We start from the raw sequence: 24,008 nt of genomic DNA on the forward strand, positions 1-24,008 counted from the left end.
GCCCCCAGGTCTCATATGAGCCGATGATGCAATGTGGCTGACCAATCACAGTAATGCCAGTAGGCTTTCCTTCCAGTGTAAGCAAGGTTGCGGTAGCTAATTGGACTTCGAATGGTCCTTTTCCTCACATTTTATTCCACAGATACCCGATTTCCATGTTTTTAGCAAATGATACCTGTCCAGGTTTTCTGGATCGTATCTGACATCAGTTATTTGCAATTGACTTAGCACAAGACCAGGCCTAAGCCCATTCTGAACAGAGATCCAAATAGACAGGGACAAACTAATATGTGCCTATCTTGGTTTATTCAAATTGTCCCTCCAGTAAAGGAGACAAACTCTAGCGCAGCGCCACCTATTGGAAGTAGCGATCCTAAAAGTCACAAGTGGATTTTTAACAATCCTTTGCAATATGACTCAGGATATATAAGCCAGATCAGAATCCCAATTTGCAGACACGGTGTTTCGGGGTGCTTGCCCCTCGTCAGTGCAAAGTATGGGGGTGTCTGATCTGGCTCATGAGAAAGCTATGTGGGGACCACGGGGGAACACTATTCTCCTTAAGGAGACTTTGCAAGCCAGTCTGGCTGCCAGGTAAGGGGACTTATAGCTGCCACGCCCCTCTAAGAAATATTCAAATTGTCTCTCCAGTAAAGGAGACAAACTCTAGCGCAGCGCCACCTATTGGAAGTAGCGATCCTAAAAGTCATAAGTGGATTTTTAACAATCCTTTGCAATATGACTCATCTTGGTTTATGTAATCTGTGTGGTCTGTGTGATCCCGTGGTCTGTGTGTGACTTTATCAAGTAGGACTTTTTAAGTGGGCTATCAGAAAAATATCAGAAATGTCCCAGAAGTGACCAGAAGATAAAAATTATCCTCTTTAATTGGGCTCTCCAAACAAATAGCTATCTCCCCTTCCCTCTTACCGTCCCACCTGTCCTCATCTGCTGACCTGCTCCTAAAAATCAGATCTCTCCTAATAACACGCCCCTTATCTACTGACCTTTTCAGCCCTGTCCTCCTCACCTGCCCCCCCTGTCCAGCACCTAGCACACCCCCGCAGAAAACTAGTGCATCTCAACATGCACACCCTCTCTGATGGTATCCTACCGCTGTCCCCCATATCTTCAGTCCACGACATAGAAAGTGCCACCATTTTCTACAACACCACTCTCACATCAGCTATTGATTCTGTCGCTCCTCTTGTGCACGGCAGAGTGAGACAAATCAATAGACAACCCTGGCACAACAGCCTCACTTAAAAGCTTTGGCAAGTGTCTTGGGTTGCTGAGTGGCAGTGGAAAAAAACTCACTCCCAGGAAGACTTCACCACATTCAAAAATACAATTCACACATTTCGTTCGGCCCTCACCTCTGCTAAACAGGATTACTTCAGAACCCTCATATCATCTTTATCCCACAACCCCAAACTGTTATTCAATTCTTTTAACTCCCTCCTCTGCCCACCACTGCCCCCTCCAACTTCCCTCATCTCCGGAGAAGACTTTGCCACATTTTCAAAGATAAGATCGACCAAACCAGGCCAGTCTTTTCTGCTCAATCACCACAACCCCTTCATGTAACGTAACACTGCCCCTCCACCATAAACTTCCTCCCCACCATCACTGAAGGAGAGCTTGCACATCTTCTTTCGAAAGCGCACCTCACCACCTGCGCACGTGACCCCATCCCATCCCACATCTTCACCAACCTCACCACTAAACTTATCCCAACCTTAACCCATCTCTTCAACCAATGTTTAACCGATGGAACATTCCCTTCTGCTTTTAAACATGTAACAATCACACCCATCCTAAAGAAACCTTCCCTTGATCCAACCTCTACTACGAGCTATCGCCCCATATCGCTGCTGCCATTCGCTTCCAAACTCCTGGAACAGCACGTCCATGCTGAACTTTCCTCCCACCTCTCCTCTAACTCTCTCTTTGACAACCTACAGTCCGGCTTCCGTCCACATCATTCTACTGAAACTGCCCTGACAAAAATCACAAATGACGTACTTATTGCCAAAGCTAACAGTCACGTCTCCATACTCCTCCTTCTGGACCTGTCCTCAGCAATTGACACTGTTGACCACTCCCTCTGCTGGATCTCTTCATACCTTTCCAACCGCACTTTTAGTGTCTCTCACTTCCACACAACCTCTTCATCCCGTCCTCTTTCTCTGTTGGTGTCCCTCAAGGCTCTGTCCTGAGACCCTTACTCTTTTTCATCTATACATTTGGCCTGGGACAACTCATAAAGTCCCATGGCTTCCAGTACCACCTATATGCCGATGACACTCAGATCTACTTCTCTGGCCCAGATGTCACATCTCTGCTGTCCAGAATCCCAGAGTGTCTATTGGCCATATCCTCCTTCTTCTCCTCTCTCTTCCTAAAGCTCAATGTGGACAAAACTGAACTAATCATCTTTCCTCCATCTCATTTATGTTCTTTACCTGATTTATCTATTATAGTAAAAAACATCACGCTCTCCCCAGTAGCTAAAGTCCGCTGCCTCGAAGTAATATTTGACTCTGCCTTGTCCTTCATACCACACATCCAATCCATTACCACCTCCTGCCATCTTCAACAAAAATATATTTCGAGAATCCGTCCTTTTCCTTAATTCTCAATCTATGAAAATGCTAGCGCATGCCCTCATCATCTCCCGCCTGGATTACTGTAACATCCTCCTCTACGGCCTCCTTGATAACCATCTCGCACCTCTGCAGTCCATCCTTAACTCTGCTGCCCGACTGACCCACCTTACTCCTCAATACCACCCTACTTCTCCCCTCTGCCAATCCCTCCATTGGCTCCCAATTCTCCATCTCCACCATATCCAATTCAAACTAGTAACAATGACTTATAAACCCATCCATAATATGTCTCTTTCATATATTTCCGATCTAATCTTCCGATACACTCCAACACGTAATCTCCGGTCCTCCCAAGATCTACATCTCTCCTCACCCAACCACCTCCAAGACTTCTCCCGAGAATCCCCTGTGTTCTGGAATTTTCTACCTCAACACGTCAGATTATCTGCTACACTTGCAAGCTTCAAACGGAACTTTTCAACTCATCTGTTTAGAAATGCCTAAAGCCCGCTTTACACACTACAATATATCTTACGATGTGTCGGCGGGGTCACGTCATAAGTGATGCACATCCGGCATTGTAAGGTACATTGTAGTGTGCAACAGCTACGTGTGATTGCGAATGAACGGTAAAACGTTCATCGCACGCACGTCGTTCATTTCTCATAAATTGAACGTCAGATTGTTCATCGTACCCGGGGTAGCACACATCGCAGTGTGTGACACCCCGGGAACGATGAACAGATCTTACCTGCGTCCTGCGGCTCCCGCCGGCAATGCGGAAGGAAGGAGGTGGGCGGGATGTTTACGTCCCACTCAGCTCCGCCCCTCCGCTTCTATTGGCCGGCTGCTGCGTGACGTTGATGTGACGCCGAACGTCCCTCCCACTCCAGGAAGTGGATGTTCGCCACCTACATCGAGGTCGTATGGATGGGTAAGTACGTGTGACGGGGGTTAATCGTTTGTGCGGCACATTCAACAGAATTGAACGTGCCGCACATACGATGGGGGCGGGTCACATCACATACGATATCGTATGCGAAATTGAAAGGTGTAAAGTCGGCTTTAGTCTCCCATGACCCCACTTCCTTACCACCGCGGGAGCTGCCACTTCACCACCACCGGAGCTGCCGCCTCCCCACCACCCCACCTACTGTCTCCTCCCCAATACCCTATAGAATGTAAGCCCGCAAGGGCAGGGCCCTCTTCCCTCTGTACTAATCTGTTGTAACTTGTACATGTATTTTATATGTAACCCCCTTCTCATGTACAGCAACATTGAATCAATGGTGCTCTATTAATAAATAATAATGCAATCAGTCTGCAATTAATGGGACTGTTACAATGGCTTTGCACCTAATTGAGACCTACAGTGCTAGGAATTAAGAAAGTTCTTCATGGCCTTGCTACAATACCTTCTTTAACACTATGAGTCAGCGCATGTACCACGTGCGTCATAATTGGAAAACATGATCTGTGCAAACAACATAACTCATCCAATCGCCACACTTTATACATGTTGTTCTCTTACTTTTCTATTCTTCTTTTACCTTGTTTGAGGACAGCTGATTTAAATTACCCAACGCTACGCTCACACGAGCGATGATTTTCACTTCCGCGAGAATCGGATCAATTATCGTATTTACACTCAGCTCAAACTCTGATCACACTTCGAGCCGAGTGTCAGTTTACTGTGATCTGATTCTCTCGCGTGAGAGATTCATATATCATCTGCGGAGAAGACAGAGAACTTAATTTCCCCATTTTCTCTAGTATGTGTGTGTTCGCATATATCTGACTGCAATCGGATGACATCCAAGTGCAGTTGTCACACAGACTTTTGCACAAATTTCGCCAACTGTCATGGTGGCAATGGGCTTCAGATTGCAGATTCTGACACTCTGCACAATGGTTTCTCTGGTGTCAGGGATGAAGACACGCAGTATCGGGCGTCGACCTGCTGAGTGCTGATTCATAGGCAGGCGAGCAAGAGTTAATTTCTGCTAGTCTGCTTGCTCCTTTAATTTATCACATCTGATCCCCTCCTATTTATGCTGGTTGAATCCTTCTACCCATGCCAGCTATAGTTTATTCTGTTTTGATCTGTGAGGTGTGGTGTCCCAGACTCTCTGGTGAAAGCTATGCTCTTTACTTGGTGCATTTGTGGAGTTTTCCCCTGTTGTTTCGTAGCTTCCTTCCTGCTCTTGTTTTCCTCCTGAATCTCTTACTGTCCTATCATGTGTACGTGTATGCTGTGTGACAGAGTTTTGTTTTTTCCCCTTGTTTGTTTTTTTTTATGGTTTCAATACATTCCTGTCCCTTCCCTCCCTGGGGGAGGGCGAAATAGATCAGGACTGCTCAGGAGCAGGGCCAGGAAGGAGACTTTGGCTTCTCCACCATTAGGAGTATCCCTGAGAATAGGGATAGCATATGGCCACCTAGCTTAAGAGAAATCTTAGCCTTGGTTTCCCACTATTGCAAAGCCATCATAACATTATGGCTAGCCCGACTTTATATTCCAGAATGGAACCTGTTGCCTCTCCAGGTGGCTGAATTAGAGGAGGCAGTAGGACAACAAGCGCAGTCCGCCATATGGGTGCAATCTGTTTTGGTTGCTAGATCATCCCAACCCAAACTATCCTATCCTGGAAAGATTTACGTTGGTATTTTGCTTTTACAGAAGCATGTAAATTGTTCTTCCGTTACGTCCCCACTCCACTGGTAGTGAGGCACAGCGGGAGGGAATTGTGAGGTCGCTCTTAAGTGAGGACCCAAAAGCACAAGCTTTTTCCTTACCTCGAGTCACCGTTTTTTGTTTGTTTTTTTTTTGTCAGTGGACGGGTTTTTCTTAGCACTCGGGCTGATCTATGATAATCCAAACAAAGTATCTTTAGCGGAGTCTAAAATCTGTTCCCTGCAACAGGAGAATCGGCCTACAGAGGATTATTGTGCCGAATTTCGGTGCTGGTCCATGGACACTGAGTAGAACAACCCGGCACACTCAAAAGCCAATTTTCCAGGGCGCATTCGAGAGGATTAAGGAGGGCTTGGTAATGTATGAAACTCCTCATTCTCTTGAGTGTGCCATGTTTCTAAGGGTATGTGCCCACGATCAGGACTTGCTGCGTTCGGAACGCATTAAGTCCTGACCGGCGGGGCCGCATGTCTCCTCCGCAGGAGACCGCAGCTGACTGTACCCACGATCAGGGTTCAGTGCTTTGCGGTCTCCTGCTTATGTTCTCCCTACTGAGGAAGCATGCGATTCCACAGCAAACAATTAACATGCTGCGGTCTGGAAAGACGCTCCGCAGGTCAGTGTTTTCTGCGGAAAAAGAAGTAAAGTGGGAAGGAGATTTCTAGGAATCCCTTCCACTATGCTTCGACCGTACACTGCTGCGTTCTGGACGCAGCTGAGGTAGGCTGCATCCAAAACGCTGCAAATACAGATCGTGGGCACGTACCCTAAAAGTATGAAGTGCTCTAAGAATTGTATACTTTACATGGTATTTTGCCCGTTTTAAGACCGGCTCCTCTTTTTTAAATTCAGATCCCTGCTAGATCAGAACCTCTTTTATATAAGAGAATTCTCCTGATTAAGCCTTCAAGGATGGATAGAGACAGGGACAAGATGGCGGAGAGGATATTCCACCTCACCCTAGAGATCCTCTTCCGGCTTACTGGAGAGGTGAGAGATTCTGATGACGTCACATTACATCATTCTTATCTATGGGAATAACAGATGGACAGAACTGGAGAGGTGAGGACTCTGGAAATGTCTGGAGTGAGATTTATTACTGTGTCTCTCCATAACCAGGATTACACAGTAGTGAAGAAGACCTCTAGTGAGCGCTGTCAGGCCCCTGTGTCTGAGGGATGGGGAAGACCCCTGAGCCCAATCACGGGGCCTCCACCTCACCCCCCGATACATGAGGACATCAATGACCAGAAGATCCTAGAACTCACCTACAAGATGATTGAGCTGCTGACTGGAGAGGTGACACTGCTGGGAATGCTGGGACATTATACAGTAACGCTATGAAGGGATCGGGGGTGACGGTATCATTGTATGTGTCAGGTTCCTATAAGGTGTCAGGACGTCACCGTCTATTTCTCCATGGAGGAGTGGGAGTATTTAGAAGGACACAAAGATCTGTACAAGGACGTCATGATGGAGGATCCCCAGCCCCTCACATCACCAGGTAATAGACAGGACTAAATACACACGGCCTATAATTATCTGTATGTAAGGAATGAATTCAGTCCCTGTATGTGTCTCCTCCAGCTCTATCCAGTAAGAGGACAATACCAGAGAGATGTCCCCGTCCTCTTCTCCCACAGGACTGTAAACAAGAAGATCCCGATGTTCCTCAGGATGTGTCTCCTCCAGCTCTATCCAGTAAGAGGACAACACCAGAGAGATGTCCCCGTCCTCTTCTCCCACAGGACTGTAAACAAGAAGACCCCGATGTTCCTCAGGATCATCAGGTAGATGGAGAGAAGGTGCCATGAAATCTCCCTATGATGTGTAGACGGCTGTGAAGGTCTTGTGCGCAGTCTTGTTTTATCCTCCAGTATTATATGTGTTATACTTGTGTAATGAGAGCGGTGGAGATGGCAGGATTAGAGCTGATCATAGATGGGACTTCTCCTCTGTCTGTCACTTTTACAAAATGTGTTTCAGGGGGAAGATCTGCCCCATATTAATACTACAGAGACATATGTGAGGGGTGATGAACGGAGTAAAGAGGAGATTCCTACAGATGACCGCCCAGGTGAGTAGTGACCACCACTAAATGCAGAAAAGTCTTAGATTCATCTATTTAGAATATACACTTCTCAACAATATGGCATGCGGGAGGAGCAGATTGAAAGCAAACTTTTTTAGCCACGTGAAACTTCAAAATTGGTTGATTTTGTGGTGCCTCCTATTTGACGACGTGTCAGTAATCGCCATTTATCACAAACTGAGAGGGACAGAATTCTTGAATTGAGCAATCTAAGCGACGTGTCAATGATGAACGAGAAGTTGAGTATTTCTGCTTGTTCAAAGCTGTCACACGCTGCGATTTCACTAACGATGCCGGATGTGCGTCACTTACAACATGACCCCGCCGATATCTCGTTAGATATATCGTAGCGTGTAAAGCCCGCTTTAGTTTATCACATAGACCAAAATGTATGTAAAGTTAAACTTTGCATATCCCAGTGGTTGGAAAAATGATGACAAACTGCAATGACAATCTACACAGATGGATCATCAAATTAGAAGAATTTAGGCAACACACACCCACCAAGGTTAAGTCATCAAACAGTATTTGCACAAACTATCAGAAGGCATTTGCACAACATTGGGCTGAGAGCCAGATGCAGGCGTCGATCATTAATTGATCATACACCACCGCATTTCAAAGGCTATTATGCTGTAGAGCCAGATGGAGTGGAGGTCTATCCTCATCAGCGATGAGTTCCGCTTTTGTCATGGACTCAATCATAGCTAGAGATTAGTCTGGAGATCAATGGGCAACATCATTAAGCCTTCATGAAGAAATGATCTTATTCTCATAATTTTGGTGTGGGGTGGCATAATGTACAATAGTGTCACGCGTATGGACCACTACCCAGGGACAGGGGCTTCTTTGACCCTGTAAGCTAGAAAACCCTGACTTGCCCTCAAACCACGGATACACTTGAAGGTAGCTAGGCGGGACCCTCCAACCTGTCCTTATCTTCTACACGGACCCCTCAGGTGCTAAAAGGAAAAATGTCCGATTAAATGAGTCTTGCTGGAAAGAAACCAGCATGACAGCACCCCCCCCCTATAATGAGCGGTCACCGGATGCTCAATATCAGGCACAACCACCTGACCGAGAAGGGGAGGAATAGAGATGACCAGAAGAAAATGGGAGACCCCGAAGAGACAACAAACATCCGGAGTCGGGGGACCGGAAAAAACGCATGGGAACCAAGCATGGGGAGCAACTCCAACTGGATCGTTGAGGGGCACAACACCTCAGCCACAGAATACGGACCCAGAAACCCCGAGTAAACCTCCCCAACCTGACCACGCCACTGGATGGCACTAGCAGGCAGCCACACGCAGTCACCCACAACCAGATCTGGACCTGTCCGTTTAATAGTACGTCCACGGTGTCTGCGACGGCACATGCGACCCATAGACACGGTACTCACAGGCATCCCCACAAACTCACTACCCGGAAGTGCAGGAGCACCAGAGGAGACAGGAACACTCAGGCCACCCTCCTCCCTGGGACCTGAGGGAGACGAATCCACCGGAGACGCAAAGGAGCAAGGCACATTGGGAAAACTCACAATAGGGACCTTACACTCAGGCAGGCGGACAGGAGCCTGAGGAGAGGGAAGCTTTCCCCCTCTGCATCCCAGAGGGAAAGCAGCCGGGAGAGAGGGAAAGATGGAGAGCAAACACACTCCTTGGATGCAATCCTCCAAACAACCAGGAGGGGGCGGTCTGCCAGTCAGGGGAACGCTGGGCAAAACTGGCCTGGGAACCACACTTTCAGGGAGGTGGACCTTACCCCGAGAAGTGGGACCACCAACCCTACTCTGCCCCGGTGGGGAATGAACCGGGAGAGAGGGGAGCACGGAGGACAAATGGACGCCCTGGTCGCTACCTCCCACACGACCAGGGGGACACGGCTCTCTAGATGGTAACATGGCGGTGATGGCAGGACAGGACCCGATGTAATGCCCACTGCTCCCACAGAAGAAACAAACTCCCGACCCACGCTGGACTGCAGGTGGAGTACGACGAGAGGACATCCTCCCCAACTGCATGGGTTTGTCCTCCTCCACCTGCGGGGCCTCCTCCATAGTGTGGGGAGCAGGGAACGGGTCCAACGCTCACTAAAGCACCTGTCGATCGGGATGGCAAACGACAATGCGGCCTCCAATGACTCTGGAACGAAGTACTGCGCCATGGAGTCCTGGAGCCTACCAAACAACCCACGGCAGAAATGACTCAACGCCGGGTCATCCCAGTGGGTGTCTGTGGCCCATCTCCGGAACGCCGAGCAGTACTCCTCCGCTGGTCGCGTTCCCTGGTGGAATTGGCGGAGCTTGGACTCCGCCAAAGAGACGCTATCCGGATCCCCAGACACCAACCCCAGAGCCGTGAAAAACTCCTCTACCGACCGCAAAGCTGGGGAATTGGCCGGCAGAGAGAAAACCCAGGCTTGGGGATCCCCTTGCAACAGGGAGATTATCACCCCAACCTGCTGGGCTTCACTCCCTGACGATCGGGGACGGAGTCTAAAATACAATTTACAAGACTACACGAAAAATTTGTCCCGACCCCTCAAACCTGTCAGGGAGTGCCATCTGGGGCTCGACTAGTAAGAGCCCCGAGATGATCTGCATTTGCTGCATAAATGCTGTGCACAGGGAGATCACCACCTGCACAAGGTCAGCAAAGCAGGTGCAGCAGGGTCCATAATTGAACCAAGGAAAAAAAATGGTGGGCTGGTTATTATGTCACACGTATGAACCGCTACCCAGGGACAGGGGCTTCTCTGACCTTGTAAGCTAGAGAACCCTGACTTGCCCTCAAGCCACGGGTACACTTGAAGGTAGCGAGGCGTGACCCCTCCACCTGTCCTTGCCTCCTACACGGATCCTGGTCTAGAGACCCCCTACCTGTTCAACGGGACAACTCCAGGGAACAGCACAAAAATAAAATAAAGAAAAACAACAAAATAACCTCGCTTCTGCAAACTTCACCTTGTTTGCAGAAGGCTACAGGTACTAGAATATAGCACGACCAAACACACAGGCTGTCTCTATCAACTGTGGAGAGAAAATAACCAGCCCTGTGTGAAGGATGCTGGAACCTTTTATAGGTCCAGCTTAATTAATAACTTAGAGCACCTGAGGGAATGCCTCTAAGCAGACTTGCACGAGAAGCATTAACCCCTCAAATGCTAAAAGGAAAAAACGTCCGATTAAATGAGGACGAGTCTCGCTGGAAAGGAACCAGCGTGACAAATAGCCATAACATAAGTCTTCATACACATGCACTACTAACTAAGCAATACATTGATTTGGACAAGGTAGCTTTGGTACAGCCATATCTCAAAAAAGGCCCAGTAGCCATGTTTCAAAACAACACCAGGCTGCATGTTGCTTGCTCCATGAGTAGCCTGTGTGGTCTAAACATGCTCCCATGGCTGTAGCGTCTCCGGACTTGTCTCCATCGAGCACGTAGGGCACGTCATTGGTCAGTGATTACACAGGAGCTGCCAGCAGCAGATTCTGATTATTTGCCCAAGTGCATTTATCACAGCAGAAAATTCCTCACTCAACTATTAATAACTTCACTCATAAAAGCCAAGACTGTAAGTGCAGAGATTTCTGTGCATGGCTCATACTGGTTAAATCGAGACTTCCTGTGTCTACATAAAACTTAGAAAGATACAGCTGGTCTTTTTTTTAATCTCATGATGTCATAGACCTAATGGAAAAAGGAAGAATTAACTGGGTAGAAAACCAAAATGAGCAATTTTAAGTATAATGTTTCCATCTCCATGCTTCAAGTTTCGGACAGTGTTCTTGGGATTGTAATATATAAAGTGAAGGGAAATTTGAAGTGACAAATATATCTATAAACCCTTAAAATATCATTTTATTATAAAATTTAAAAACATCCAAAATACACACTTATAGAACCTAAAGTGCACAGGTGGAGAAGGGAGGAGGGTAAAGGATAAAGTAACCCCTAAATATAAACCTCCCTCCTGTCCACTACCTCACGCGGGGGTTGGCACCCTAAAAGCACGATATGGCGCCCCCACTCACCGCCGGCTATCCTTAGCCTGCCCTAATTCACCCTAGCGGCAGGTATGAAAGGTGCTCAAAAACTCATAAAGTGCATAAGTGCGGATAGCTAATGAGGTATAAAAAGAGGATCATGTAAATCAATTGGCCTTAGAGGTTAGGCGAGGATGCGCCAGAAAACGTGGAGGGGACCTTAATAACTGTCTCCTAACCACTCCCTACCTCAAGCGGGGGTCGGCACCCTGAATACACGATAACATATGGCGCCCCCACACCACGAAGGCTGCCCCTAAAGAGTCCTTATTGCACCCTATCAGACAATATGCATACAAATATAAAGTGCCTGTGCTGTGGGCCTAAAGTGCATAGTGATAAATAACGATAAGGAGGCACTTTATACTAGGATGCAATAATAAATTTACAGCAGCATTTTAAACCAGAAAGTGCATGTGCTTAATCAAAGATGCAGGGGACTAAGAAAGGGGTGTACTCATCACTGATACATGATCCAATTGTCGCCTTTGGTCGCCTCAACGCGTTTCTCCCTCCAGGGTCATCAGGAGGCCTGATATTCAACGTGATAGACAGATGTAAAGATGAGCAGATGTATCACGTTGAATATCAGGCCTCCTGATGACCCTGGAGGGAGAAACGCGTTGAGGCGACCAAAGGCGACAATTGGATCATGTATCAGTGATGAGTACACCCCTTTCTTAGTCCCCTGCATCTTTGATTAAGCACATGCACTTTCTGGTTTAAAATGCTGCTGTAAATTTATTATTGCATCCTAGTATAAGTGCCTCCTTATCATTATTTATCACTATGCACTTTAGGCCCACAGCACAAGCACTTTATATTTGTATGCATATTGTCTGATAGGGTGCAATAGGGACTCTTTAGGGGCAGCCTTCGTGGTGTGGGGGCGCCATATGTTATCGTGTATTCAGGGTGCCGACCCCCGCTTGAGGTAGGGAGTGGTTAGGAGACAGTTATTAAGGTCCCCTCCACGTTTTCTGGCGCATCCTCGCCTAACCTCTAAGGCCAATTGATTTACATGATCCTCTTTTTATACCTCATTAGCTATCCGCACTTATGCACTTTATGAGTTTTTGAGCACCTTTCATACCTGCCGCTAGGGTGAATTAGGGCAGGCTAAGGATAGCCGGCGGTGAGTGGGGGCGCCATATCGTGCTTTTAGGGTGCCAACCCCCGCGTGAGGTAGTGGACAGGAGGGAGGTTTATATTTAGGGGTTACTTTATCCTTTACCCTCCTCCCTTCTCCACCTGTGCACTTTAGGTTCTATAAGTGTGTATTTTGGATGTTTTTAAATTTTATAATAAAATGATGTTTTAAGGGTTTATAGATATTCTTGGGATTGTACTCATCCTTCTTCCTCCAAACACAGCGAGTGAGGTTGATACCAAAAAGTTCTATTTTGCTTTCATCTGACCATATGCCCTTCTCCTATGCCTTTTCTGGATCATCCAGATGGTCATTGGCAAACGTCAATCAGACCTGGCATGAGCTGGGGAACCTTGCGTGCCCTGCAGGATTTTAATCGAAGATGGCGTAATGTGTTACTAATCGTAATCTTTCAGTCTGTGGTCCCAGTTCTCTTCAGGTCATTTACCAGGTCCTCCTCTGTAGCTCTGGGATGATTCCTGGCCTTTCTTAGAATCATCCTTTTTCCAAGAGGTGAGATCTGGCATGGAGCCCTACACCAAGTAGGATTGACAGTCATCCTGTGTTTCTTCCATTTTCTATTAATTGCGCCAGTAGTTGTTGCCTTCTCACCAAGCTGCTTGCCTATTTTCCTGTACCCCATCCCAGCCTTGTGCAGGTCTACAATTTTGTCCCTGGTGTCCTTAAACAAGTCTTTGGTTTTGGCCATGTTGGAGCGTTTGGAGTATAATTGACTAAATGTGTGAACAGGGGTCTTTTATACAGGTAATGGGTTCAAACAGGCGCAGTTAATAGAGGTAATGAGTGCAAAGTAGGAGGGCTTCTTAAAGAAAAATAACAGGTCTGTGAGACCCAGAATTCTTGCTGGTTGGTAGATTATCTTATCTGGAATAAAATGCAAATTAATTATTTAAAAATCATACAATGTGGTTTTTCTGGATTTTTTTCTTTAGTCTGTCACAGTTGTAGTTACCTACGATAAAGATTACAGACCGCTCCATACTTTGTAGGTGGGAAAACTTGCAAAATCGGCAGTGTATCAAATACTTATTTTCCCCACTATACAGGACAACATGTAGTCTACTATCATGATATAACTTTTGAGGTCTACTGTTAGATTGTGATCAATTTTGCATCACTGTCTTAGTACAAAAAAAGATTGCTGTATGCCTTGTAATTTGTGTGGATGTTTCTATATATAAATGTCATAAAACATCAGTATAAATGTCAAGTGATAGTATTTTAAGTAATACAATTGTTTTGATTCTTGGCAGATGACTATTCCAAACGTTCAGAGGGACATTGGATGTCTTTAGATTGTAAAGGAGATGATGGTGGTATCACACAAGATACATGTGAAGAGCATGGCGTAATCCCAAATATAACCCTTCATATACAAGATCTAGCATCGAAATCTTTTAAACAGGTCCTGTCTTCTGATTCATCACAGGAAATTAAGAAAAATATCCACCATGGAAAAGGGGTCCTAGATCAAATAGATTACACAGCGGAGAAGCCATACTCATGTACAGAATGTGAGAAACGTTTTGACTGGAAATCAGCACTTATTAAACATAAGAGAAGGCACACAGGAGAGAAGCCATTTTCCTGTAAAGACTGTGGGAAATGTTTTGCTGATAAATCAGTTCTTCTTAGACATCAGAGAATTCACACAGGGGAGAAGTCGTATTCATGTTCAGAATGTGGAAAATGTTTTAGGCACAGATCAACTCTTGCTAAACATAGGAAAATTCACACGGGGGTAAAGCCATTTTTTTGTGAAGAATGTGGGACATTTTTTACTGCTAAATCATCTCTTATTAAACATCAAAATATTCACACAGGAGTAAAGCCGTTTTCATGTTCCGAATGTGGGAAATACTATAGTGATAAATCGTCTCTTCTTAAACGTGAAAATATTCATAGCGGAGCAAAGCCATATTCATGTTCCGAATGTGAAAAATCTTTTAATGGTAAATCAAGTCTTCTCCAACATCAGCGGGTGCACACAGGGGAGAAGCCATTCTGCTGTTCACAATGTGGGATGTGCTTTACTGCTAAATCATCTCTTATTAAACATCAAAATAATCACACAGGAGTAAAGCCATATTCATGTTCCGAATGTGAAAAATCTTTTAATGGTAAATCAAGTCTTCTCCAACATCAGCGGGTTCACACAGGAGTAAAGCCTTTTTCATGTTCCCAATGTGGGTTGAGCTTTACTGCTAGATCATCTCTTATTAAACATCAAAATATTCACACTGGAGCAAAGCCGTTTTCATGTTCCCAATGTGGGAAACACTATAAGGATAAATCATCTCTTGTTATACATCAAAATATTCACAGCGAAGCAAAGCCATACTCATGTTCCGAATGTGAAAAATTGTTTAAGGATAAATCAAGTCTTCTTCGACATCAGCTGGTTCACACAGGGGAGAAGCCATTTTCCTGTTCACAATGTGGAAAATGTTTTAGCCAGAAATCAGTTCTAGTTAGACATCAAAAAATTCACAAGCAGTGAAACCATTTTCATGCCCAGAATGTGGGATTTTACCAAGAAATCAAAAATCTCACACCTTCATACCGCCCAACCTTTACAGAAGCAAAGAAAGGACAAAAAGTTGCCATTTCTTTCTACTCCGCCAGGAGGAGATGTCAGAGGGGCAGTGGCAGAGGGGGACTTTCAGCAGATGCCGAGACTGCAGTTAGTAGACTGATCTTGATTTTTTTTTTTTTGTGAAACAAGCAGTAATGTTTTTTGGGCCAAACATATCTTTAAGGGTCTGTTCACACTTGGCGTAAATAGTGTAATTTTTCTACTGCTTTTTTTGATCTAATTGTCTTTTAACATGAGGTTTTTTTAGTCTTGCCTTAGAAGCCTATAAACAAAAAGCATAATAACCGGACATTACAACAGCATCTTCAGCTGCACAGAGGGTGGAATTTTCGTGAAATTGCAACCACTTTGCTTGAACAGTTAATCTGCAGATTTTCTGCTAAAAAAAAAAAAATGCAGCAATTGCTCTAAGTATGAACACATCTTAATTAGGTCAAAAGTGGATGTGATTTCATGCAAAAACTCTGCCTACACGGTGTATAAAGATGCTGTTGAACTGAGCAGTTTTTGCGCTTTTTTTTTCTTTATAGGCTACTATGGGGAGCAGGAAAAAAATGCATGTAAAAAACAAAGTTGTATTTTTAAATTCAGAATCAAATCACTATTATTTTCACCACATTTACCAATCACCATAAATAATCTGTTCAATTTGTTGTGTGGGTTGTTACAATTACAGAAATGCCAAATATGTTTATTTGCTGATTTATCATGTTTATTGTTTTATTTATTTATTTTATTTATTTATTTTAAAAAAAAAGTGCATTAAAAAATGTCATTTGTAATTTTTTACATTATTTTGTACGAATTTTAAAGGATGAAAAAAATCTCAGAATTTTAATTTTTACCTCTAATAGACAGGTACAGTACAGACCAAAAGTTTGGACACACCTCATCCAAAGCGTTTTTTTTATTTTCATGACTCTAAAAGTTGTAGATTCACATTGAAGACATTAAAACTATGAATTTTCACATGTGGAATGAAATACTTAACAAAAAAGTGTGAAACAACTGAAAATATGTCTTTTATTCTAGGTTCTTCAAAGTAGCCACCTTTTGCTTTGATTACTGCTTTGCACACTCTTGGCATTCTCTTGGTGAGCTTCAAGAGGTAGTCACCGGAAATGGTTTTCCAACAGTCTTGAAGGAGTTCCCAGAGATGCTTAGCACTTGTTGGCCCTTTTGCCTTCACTCTGTGGTCCAGCTCACCCCAAACCATCTCGATTGGGTTGAGGTCTGGTGACTGTGGAGGCCAGGTCATCTGGCGTAGCACCCCATCACTCTCCTTGTTAGTCAAATAGCCCTTACACAACCTGGAGGTGTGTTTGGGGTCATTGTCCTGTTGAAAAATAAATGATGGTCCAACTAAACGTAAACCGGATGGAATAGCACGCCACTGCTGTGGTAGGCATGCTGGTTTAGTATGCCTTCAATTTTGAATAAATCCCCAACAGTGTCACCAGCAAAGCACCCCCACACCATCAGAGCTCCTCCTCCATGCTTCACGGTGGGAACCAGGCATGTAGAGTCCATCCGTTCACCTTTTCTACAAAGACACGGTGGTTGGATCCAAAGATCTCAAATTTGGACTCATCAGACCAAAGCACAGATTTCCACTGGTCTAATGTCCATTCCTTATGTTCTTTAGCCCAAACAAGTCTCTTCTGCTTGTTGTCTGTCCTTAGCAGTGGTTTCCTAGCAGCTATTTTACCATGAAGGCTGCTGCACAAAGTCTCCTCTTATCAGTTGTTCTAGAAATGAGAAGGTGTGTCCAAACCTTTGGTCTGTACTGTACACATCAATGCACTGGAATATAGAGATGCATATTTTTTGTTTTATAAGATGCTCCACAAATTTAGAAAAAAAACAAACAAACATGGGGTCCGTTTTATAATCTGGTGGTGTCTTACCGTAGGGGGGCGGCAGCGGTGGTCACAGGAGGCAGGGGCAGTGCTGGAGTAAGCGATGGTGCGGGTTGTGCAGAGGGGGGCCCAGATACTGACTGCGAGCTGCGGGGTCTGCTCTTTGGTGGGGCACCGGGCTCTGCTCCGTCCTGAGGCACCGGGCTCTGCGCTGGGGCTTCAAAGAAATGGAGGCTGGAGTCGGCGCCTGCACTAATGAGAGCTTGAGCTGAGATCTCCATCTGTGCATGCACCGACTCTGGGCACCATTATTTGAAGTACTCACCGCCGCCAGCTGCACAGAAGTCGGCTGCACAGATGCCCTTCGTCACCGCTACCCACTGGTTGCACAGATGTCCGCAAGCCGCAGAGATCCCCGCCACCAGCCGCACAGATCCCCACCACACAGAACCCCGCAGCCCCGTCACAGAACAGTGCCCGCAGCACAGCGCACAGCATTGCCTACATCCTGTGACCCCTCTCCACCACCCCCCGGTAAGCTACATTCAGATTTTAAGACGCACCCCTCATTTTCCTCCCAAGATTTTGGGAGGAAAAGTGTGTCTTATAATCCAAAAAATACGGTATCTCTGTAGACCTGTACAATCTACATTCAGGTATAGAAAATTCTGCTATACTTGGCAGTGCAGCTTCTGGGGCAAGGATTTTGCTGTTTCCTCCAATATTGCAAGTTGGGAGTTTGAATTCGGGGGAGATCACATTTCAGGAAACGAGAAGAATTAGTTAATTAAATTTTTGTAATTATGTACAGAGCACAGATGTGGGGGGTAGGGAGGAGGAACTACTCAGAACAAAGTGAAGCCAACACAGCAAGAGACATCACCGTGCGAGTGAAATTGGGAGATAACCTTGACCACCCAAGACTGTGGGACAACTTTCCCAAATCAGGACTGTCCACCTCAATCTGCGACGTTTGAGAAATATGCATACAGCAGAAGCCACTTCATTACCAGTGTGAGACATGTAAAGCAACAGCAAGAGCTGTCAGTGCGCAGCAACATGGCGTCAGTGGACCAGTTTGTGCGTTCTCGTGTGGGGCCAGTGGGGACACGGGGTGCTCAGGGAGATTGTGGGGAACTGCTTGACTTGGGGCCTGCAAATTCTGTGGGGAAGCCACGGAATGTACCCCAAAAAGGTTGTGGTTTCCCAAAAGGGGCAAAGTCCCAAAAAGGGCGGAGTCCCAAAAAGGGGTGGTTGCCCAAAAGGGGGCGGAATCCCAAAAGGGGTGGTTGTGGTGCCATTGGACCGTAGTCAGGGGCAGAGGTGTGCGTGCTACGCATGCCTGACCTGTAGTATAGTCTGTCTACCTGACGAAGGGTCACAAGGGTGGACTGTGGAGGTGAATGGAGAAAGGTTGACTGGACTTTTTGATCAGAGGAACTGGGTGACCCTCATGAGACTCATACCCTATATATTCATAATGCCTGAAATGAATGTTCAAGTCAACTTCATTCATTTGGACACTTCAGGATATCCAATGGCCAGAGTGTTATTTAAGATGACAAAGGAAAGAAAGGTCTTTGACATTGGGTAGTCCCGGACTTACCCTCTCCAATTATAATAGGCCGAGAAATGGGGAGTTTTTAGGACTTAGTATGGAAGGAGGGCTATCCTTCTGGTAGTATGGTATGAGGAGTTAATAAGTCCCAAGGTTGACAGTCCTACGTTAGGGGTGACCAAAGAAATTGGTGGACGTGTCCAACTTAGTGACTTAACATTTAAAGAAGTGAATGACAGTATGACTGATAGTCATGTGGTAGCTGAAAGAAAGGGGGCCAACACCAATTTGGGTGGCTATTTGTTGTTCCACGACACCAGCGGAAGTGACAGTGACTACATGGTTAACCCTCACCCTAATGCGGAAGTAAGTGAATGCAGTAAGGAAGGGTCAAGCAAAGAGGGAAGATCCCCCTCCAGTCGCCGGAAACACAAGGATGTCAGAAAGGAGACAAAGGTGGCACCCTTGGAGAATCTAAGTAAGGGAGTCATGTCGCCGGAGACAACCACTGGTCGGGAAGCATCAGAAATCAAGGAAAAAGCTAAAGTTGAAGCTGCAGCGACTGAAGGTGACACTGCAGAGACTTAAGAGAGTGCTGAAGGTGACACTTCAAAGACCCAAGAGAAGACCAAAGCTGGGGAAGTGGAAGAAGTGAGGGTTAAATAAGAGTACTCTTTAGATTATGAAAGCTCAATGGGTCCTGAAGGATGGTCAAGTCACCCCAGGTGAAAACCTACTAGAGATGGTCAGGGAAACCGTAAAAGACCATCTGAAGCAAGAAAAGTTCCTGAGACAGACTGCTGACAGCTGAGCAGGTGAGCTGGAAAAAAAGGTGTCTGAGCTCAGAGGTCGCCTTGCAAAGTGTCAGTCGAGGAATAAGGCAGCCTTGGAGAAGCTGGGGCGACAGATGTCTATCTTGGCAAAACGGCTTGCAGAATGTGAAGTACAGAGAGCGATGGCTCTGAAAACTGAACAAGTAAATTGTCTAGTGAACGCAGTAAAGAAAGACACTTCTCTTATCAAGTGCATGGTAAACGTACCTGAAGACTTGAGAAAAGCGTGTGACAGTGAGTCTGTACACAAAGGATTTAAGAGGGCTGTGGAAGCATGTAGGGTGTATTGGTCACCTGAGTCTAAACAGTTATACTGTCCACAACTGAAGTCACAGTGAGGCAGTTGGCTATCCTGAGTGACATGCACTTAAGATGTGTTCTCACAAAGCGGATGATCTGGTTGAGGAAGGAAGAGGCCGCTAGATGGCTGGAACATACGAGGAAAACTGGGAGTCTGGTGAAAGATGTCCTCAAGGTACCTAGTGCTCTGGTGTGGAAAGTCATTGGAAGAAATGGACGAGTCATGCAGGAAATGGTGGATAAGTCCAGAGTGGTTGAGAGTAAGAATTCCCGGTGTTAACGAAGACAAGATGCCTTGGGAAGATGGTATAGTTCCATTATTTTTTTGTGGGAACAGTAGACAGTCTTAGAAATGTGCAGAGTTTTCTTGAGTATCATGTGGAACTACAGCAGTTAAGGCTTGAAAGACTGCGAATTGATGAACAACTTCATCAAAAGGAGAGAGGATGGTGACCGCCTTCAACCCAGGGTACGGGGAAAAGAAGGCGTTCTGCGGAAAAGTTGGAAGCTAAATACAAAAGAGAAAAATGGAGTGACGTGTCTCTAATGAGGAAACGCGACAGAAGTTGCCAGCAGAGAGACAACCAGAGACGTCTTAAAGAAAGTGAATGCAATCAAGAGGTAGAGAATCCTCTGTTAGATCAATGCTGAGGGACACAGCCAAGAAACCCTGTAGCTTATCTGAGAATCAGGATAGTAGCCCCTCTAGTGCAGAGGTCCCCAACTCCAGTCCTCAAGGCCCACCAACAGTGCAGGTTTTTGGGATTTCCTTAGTATTGCACAGGTGTTAATGTAATTACCTGCCCAGGTGCTGGTTCCAACAGCAGTGCAATGCTAAGGAAATCCTGAAAACATGCATTGTTGGTGGGCCTTGAGGACTGGAGTTGGGGAACAGAGGTAGAGAATCCTCTGTTAGATCAATGCTGAGGGACACAGCCAAGAAACCCTGTAGCTTATCTGAGAATCAGGATAGTAGCCCCTCTAGTGGACTAGAAACCTCAGAGTCAGACCGAACAGTAGTTTCGACTAAAAGAGAGTCACACTACCACACTAACCGTTGCAGGCGGTCATGGAGAGGGAGGTCTGACTGGGAGGAGTATCTAAAAGGTGGGTTAACGGAAAAGGGTCTAGTGTCGGTAACAGACTGTGTGACAAGGGCTGAAGCCCAAAGCAGACCAAGAAGGTTCTCTCGTGTAGTATATCAAGGTGCCAAAGCCCACGGCTTTGGGCAGAGGGGGAGGGTATGTGAGAAGGCAAACAGCTACATTATTAATGGCTGGTATGTACCACATAAGTGGTGTGATCCTCAGGAGTGTTGGTACTTTTAGTGCCACATGTTTTTCTTTAGTTTTCACAGGGTGAGAATTACAGGTGGCTGGAGAGATGGGTGGGTCTGGTCACCAACATACCCCCATCCCATGGATGTGTCACATGACGTGACACTTGATGTAAAATGGAGATTATTCATTTGGCACATGGTTCAGTGTGAGGAGGCTGTTTGTGTGTGAAGCCTCTGGGTGAAGAGAATATTGGAGAGTCCTGACCTAGACTGTGTGTAGAGATCTGAAACCATTGGAAGGAACCTTCTGAGGGAAGTGAAGGTTCACTTCATCTGTCTGGATTGAGCGAGTGGAGGGAGGCAGCGCCACCGGGATACTTCGGCTGAGTAATATCTGAACCTGAGCGGGAGTACCGCGACTTATACAGGCTGGGAAAATTGGGTTCCTGAGGAAACCACCTCGGTGAGATAAAGGGGTTGTTGGACTTCTAATTGAGACACAGAAACTTCTCTGAAGAAAACGGACTGGTATCCGTGTGTGGTTTTCCTTTAAGCCAGAAGAGGCTCTGTTATGTTGTTGAAGTGCAGGTATAAGGTATTTAATAAACTGCTGGACTTGTTGATGGACTTTGTTTCCTGTGCTACATCGTACCGCAGCAAGTGAGCGAGTAAAACCCTGGGTGAATGGTGCGCAACATCACATTCGGGAGACAGTAGGTTTCACCTGGTATGGTAGCAGTTGAACTAATGGTCCCGATTTATTATCTCGTGGACTGGGGGCATATTGTTTTGGCTATCTACCGGGAGTTGCTGTAACACCGTGATAGAAGAATAAAAATAATAATTACATTGTTAACCTGCGTAGATGATTAATACAACTCATAATCTCATCCAAGACAAGAGGAAGCTCTCTGCCCACAAATGGGGCTCGGTACAGTAGGTCATTGTTTATTCAAAAGTTCCACAATGAAAGAAAATCCACAGCTCTCGCTGAACCTTTCTAAGGCTATGTGCCCACGTTGCGTTCTGTCCCTGCAGAAATTTCTGCAGCGATTTGAACAGCACACGTGCGCTTCAAATCGCTGCAGAAACAGTGCGTACTGAAAAGCCCATTTCATGCGCTCTGGATGCAGCCCCTCCCATAGACAGGGCGGGGGCTGCATGCAAAGCGCACGAAAGAAGTGACATGTCACTTCTTAGAACGCAGCGCGCTGCGTTCTAATATGCCACGTGGCCATGGATAATGCACAATCTTCATAGATTGTGCTGGGGATGCAGGACGCATGCAGTTACGCTGCGGTGTAGAACACAGCGTAACTGCATGAAAATATGCTGGGCACAGAGCCTAACCAAGGTCCAGGAGTAGACTATGGAAGAATTAACTGGGTAGAAGGACAAAATGAGCAGTTGTAAGTACACAGTGCTTTATAATTGTCTCACTATCAGCATGGCACGCGCATTCAGACCAACAGATGTCTGACGTACAACGAAAACACAACACCACAAACAAGGGGTACACTGGGCATTCAATAATAACGTTGGGCCCTAGCACTAGTGAGGGTAGATGGGACACCTCCTGCTCTCACCTGCTGCTGTACCCTGCACTCCTAGCCTGATCCTACACAGGTTCCTCATCTGTTGCCAAGCAGGTACCTGAAGCCCTGAGAGGCCCTGCAGTAAGACCTAGCTAGTGAGTGGGAAGGTCAAACCCATTAGCCCGCTGCATTACCGCTGCACTAATACAACACGAGAATAGGTGAGACAAACAGAGGAATAACACCCGAAATGGAGAATATACAACTTCATGACAAATCCACAGCAGTTCCTTCCACCAAGGTGGCCAGAATACAAATAGTTTGCTGGGAAACCTTACTACTTAAACACAAAGGGGCGTTAACTGTTTAATCACCAAGAGAAACAAAACAACATTTAAACGTGGAGTCCCAGATGGAGATGAGAGGCTCCAGTCCTAAATCTGTCAATAGTCTGTACAAAACAGGGAGTTGACCGTGACAATAATATGATGCCTGCAATATATTAAGAGGATAAACATTTTGTGGAAATGCTTCTTTAACTGCAAAATACTGATCACGCACAGCACTGAACATGAACCTATGATGATATTGATTTCATTAAGTAAAAGGTGCTACAGAACAGCATGTGGCCACCATCATGATGCTTCTATCGAGGTCTACAGATAGATTGTGATTAGTGATGGGCGAATAGTGAAATATTCGGGTTCGGATTATTCATCATGAATCAATGGGAAACTGAAATCATTTCCTAGAATACCCTCTCAGGACGTCTGGCGAGAATGTAAAAATGCTGAAATGGATGGAGGTTACCAGAGCTCAGCCACAGAGTCTCACGACAGCGGTCAATCTGATAACTTAAAGGGGTTATCCGGCTTATTTTCCTTTTTTTATTATTTCCCTATTGGGCTACATTGGGGCAGGTAAGTAGATAGAGACCACTTACCTGCCCTGGTGTCAGCCCCTCTCCCCCGACTCAGAGTGGTCATGTGACCGCTCCTGCCGCGATTTTGCTGCTTCCGGTCATTTCATGTCAACATGGGCAGGACCATGTTGACATGCAAATCTGCCACTGCATGTTGCCGCCCTGCTGGGCGGGTACAGTGCGATGAGCTCCGCTCCCCTCCCCCGTGCGCTGTCTCTGTGATGACTGCAGCCTCCCGTGCTCCTCGCTTCTGAATACAGTCATAAGCAGGGATGTCACCTGACACCAGCGAACAACAGCACTGAGCTCTGTATGGGACACTGCAATCATCACAGCACGGAGAAGAGGCAGCATGCTGCATGGGTGAGAAGGGAGAGCGAGCAGGGGGGGGGAGGGGGCAGAGGAGAGCGTGCACGGCTGACAGAGTGGGGGGCAGAGAAGAGAGTTCATGGGGGTGAGAGACAGGGGAGTGCTGGGGGGGCAGAGGAGACAGTGCAGTGGGAGA

General features: G+C 46.0%; 1 protein-coding gene across 1 annotated transcript; it reads left to right on the forward strand.

Annotated features, from left to right (window-relative positions):
- Nucleotides 1–7,297: 7,297 nt before the first annotated feature.
- LOC142312482 (uncharacterized) lies at nt 7,298–15,895 on the forward strand. Its single transcript, XM_075351427.1, has 2 exons — nt 7,298–7,381; nt 13,875–15,895. Exon 2 carries the CDS (start codon nt 13,907–13,909, stop codon nt 15,119–15,121), a length of 1,215 nt encoding a protein of 404 aa, XP_075207542.1. The 5' UTR covers nt 7,298–7,381; nt 13,875–13,906; the 3' UTR covers nt 15,122–15,895.
- Nucleotides 15,896–24,008: the final 8,113 nt, after the last annotated feature.

This window comes from Anomaloglossus baeobatrachus, chromosome 5 (genome assembly GCF_048569485.1).
Source record: "Anomaloglossus baeobatrachus isolate aAnoBae1 chromosome 5, aAnoBae1.hap1, whole genome shotgun sequence".
NCBI classification, from domain to species: domain Eukaryota; kingdom Metazoa; phylum Chordata; class Amphibia; order Anura; family Aromobatidae; genus Anomaloglossus; species Anomaloglossus baeobatrachus.

Coding starts and splice junctions, on each gene's coding strand:
- LOC142312482 (XM_075351427.1), top strand. CDS start 13,907: ATGTCTTTAGATTGTAAAGGAGATGATGGTGGTATCACACAAGATACA.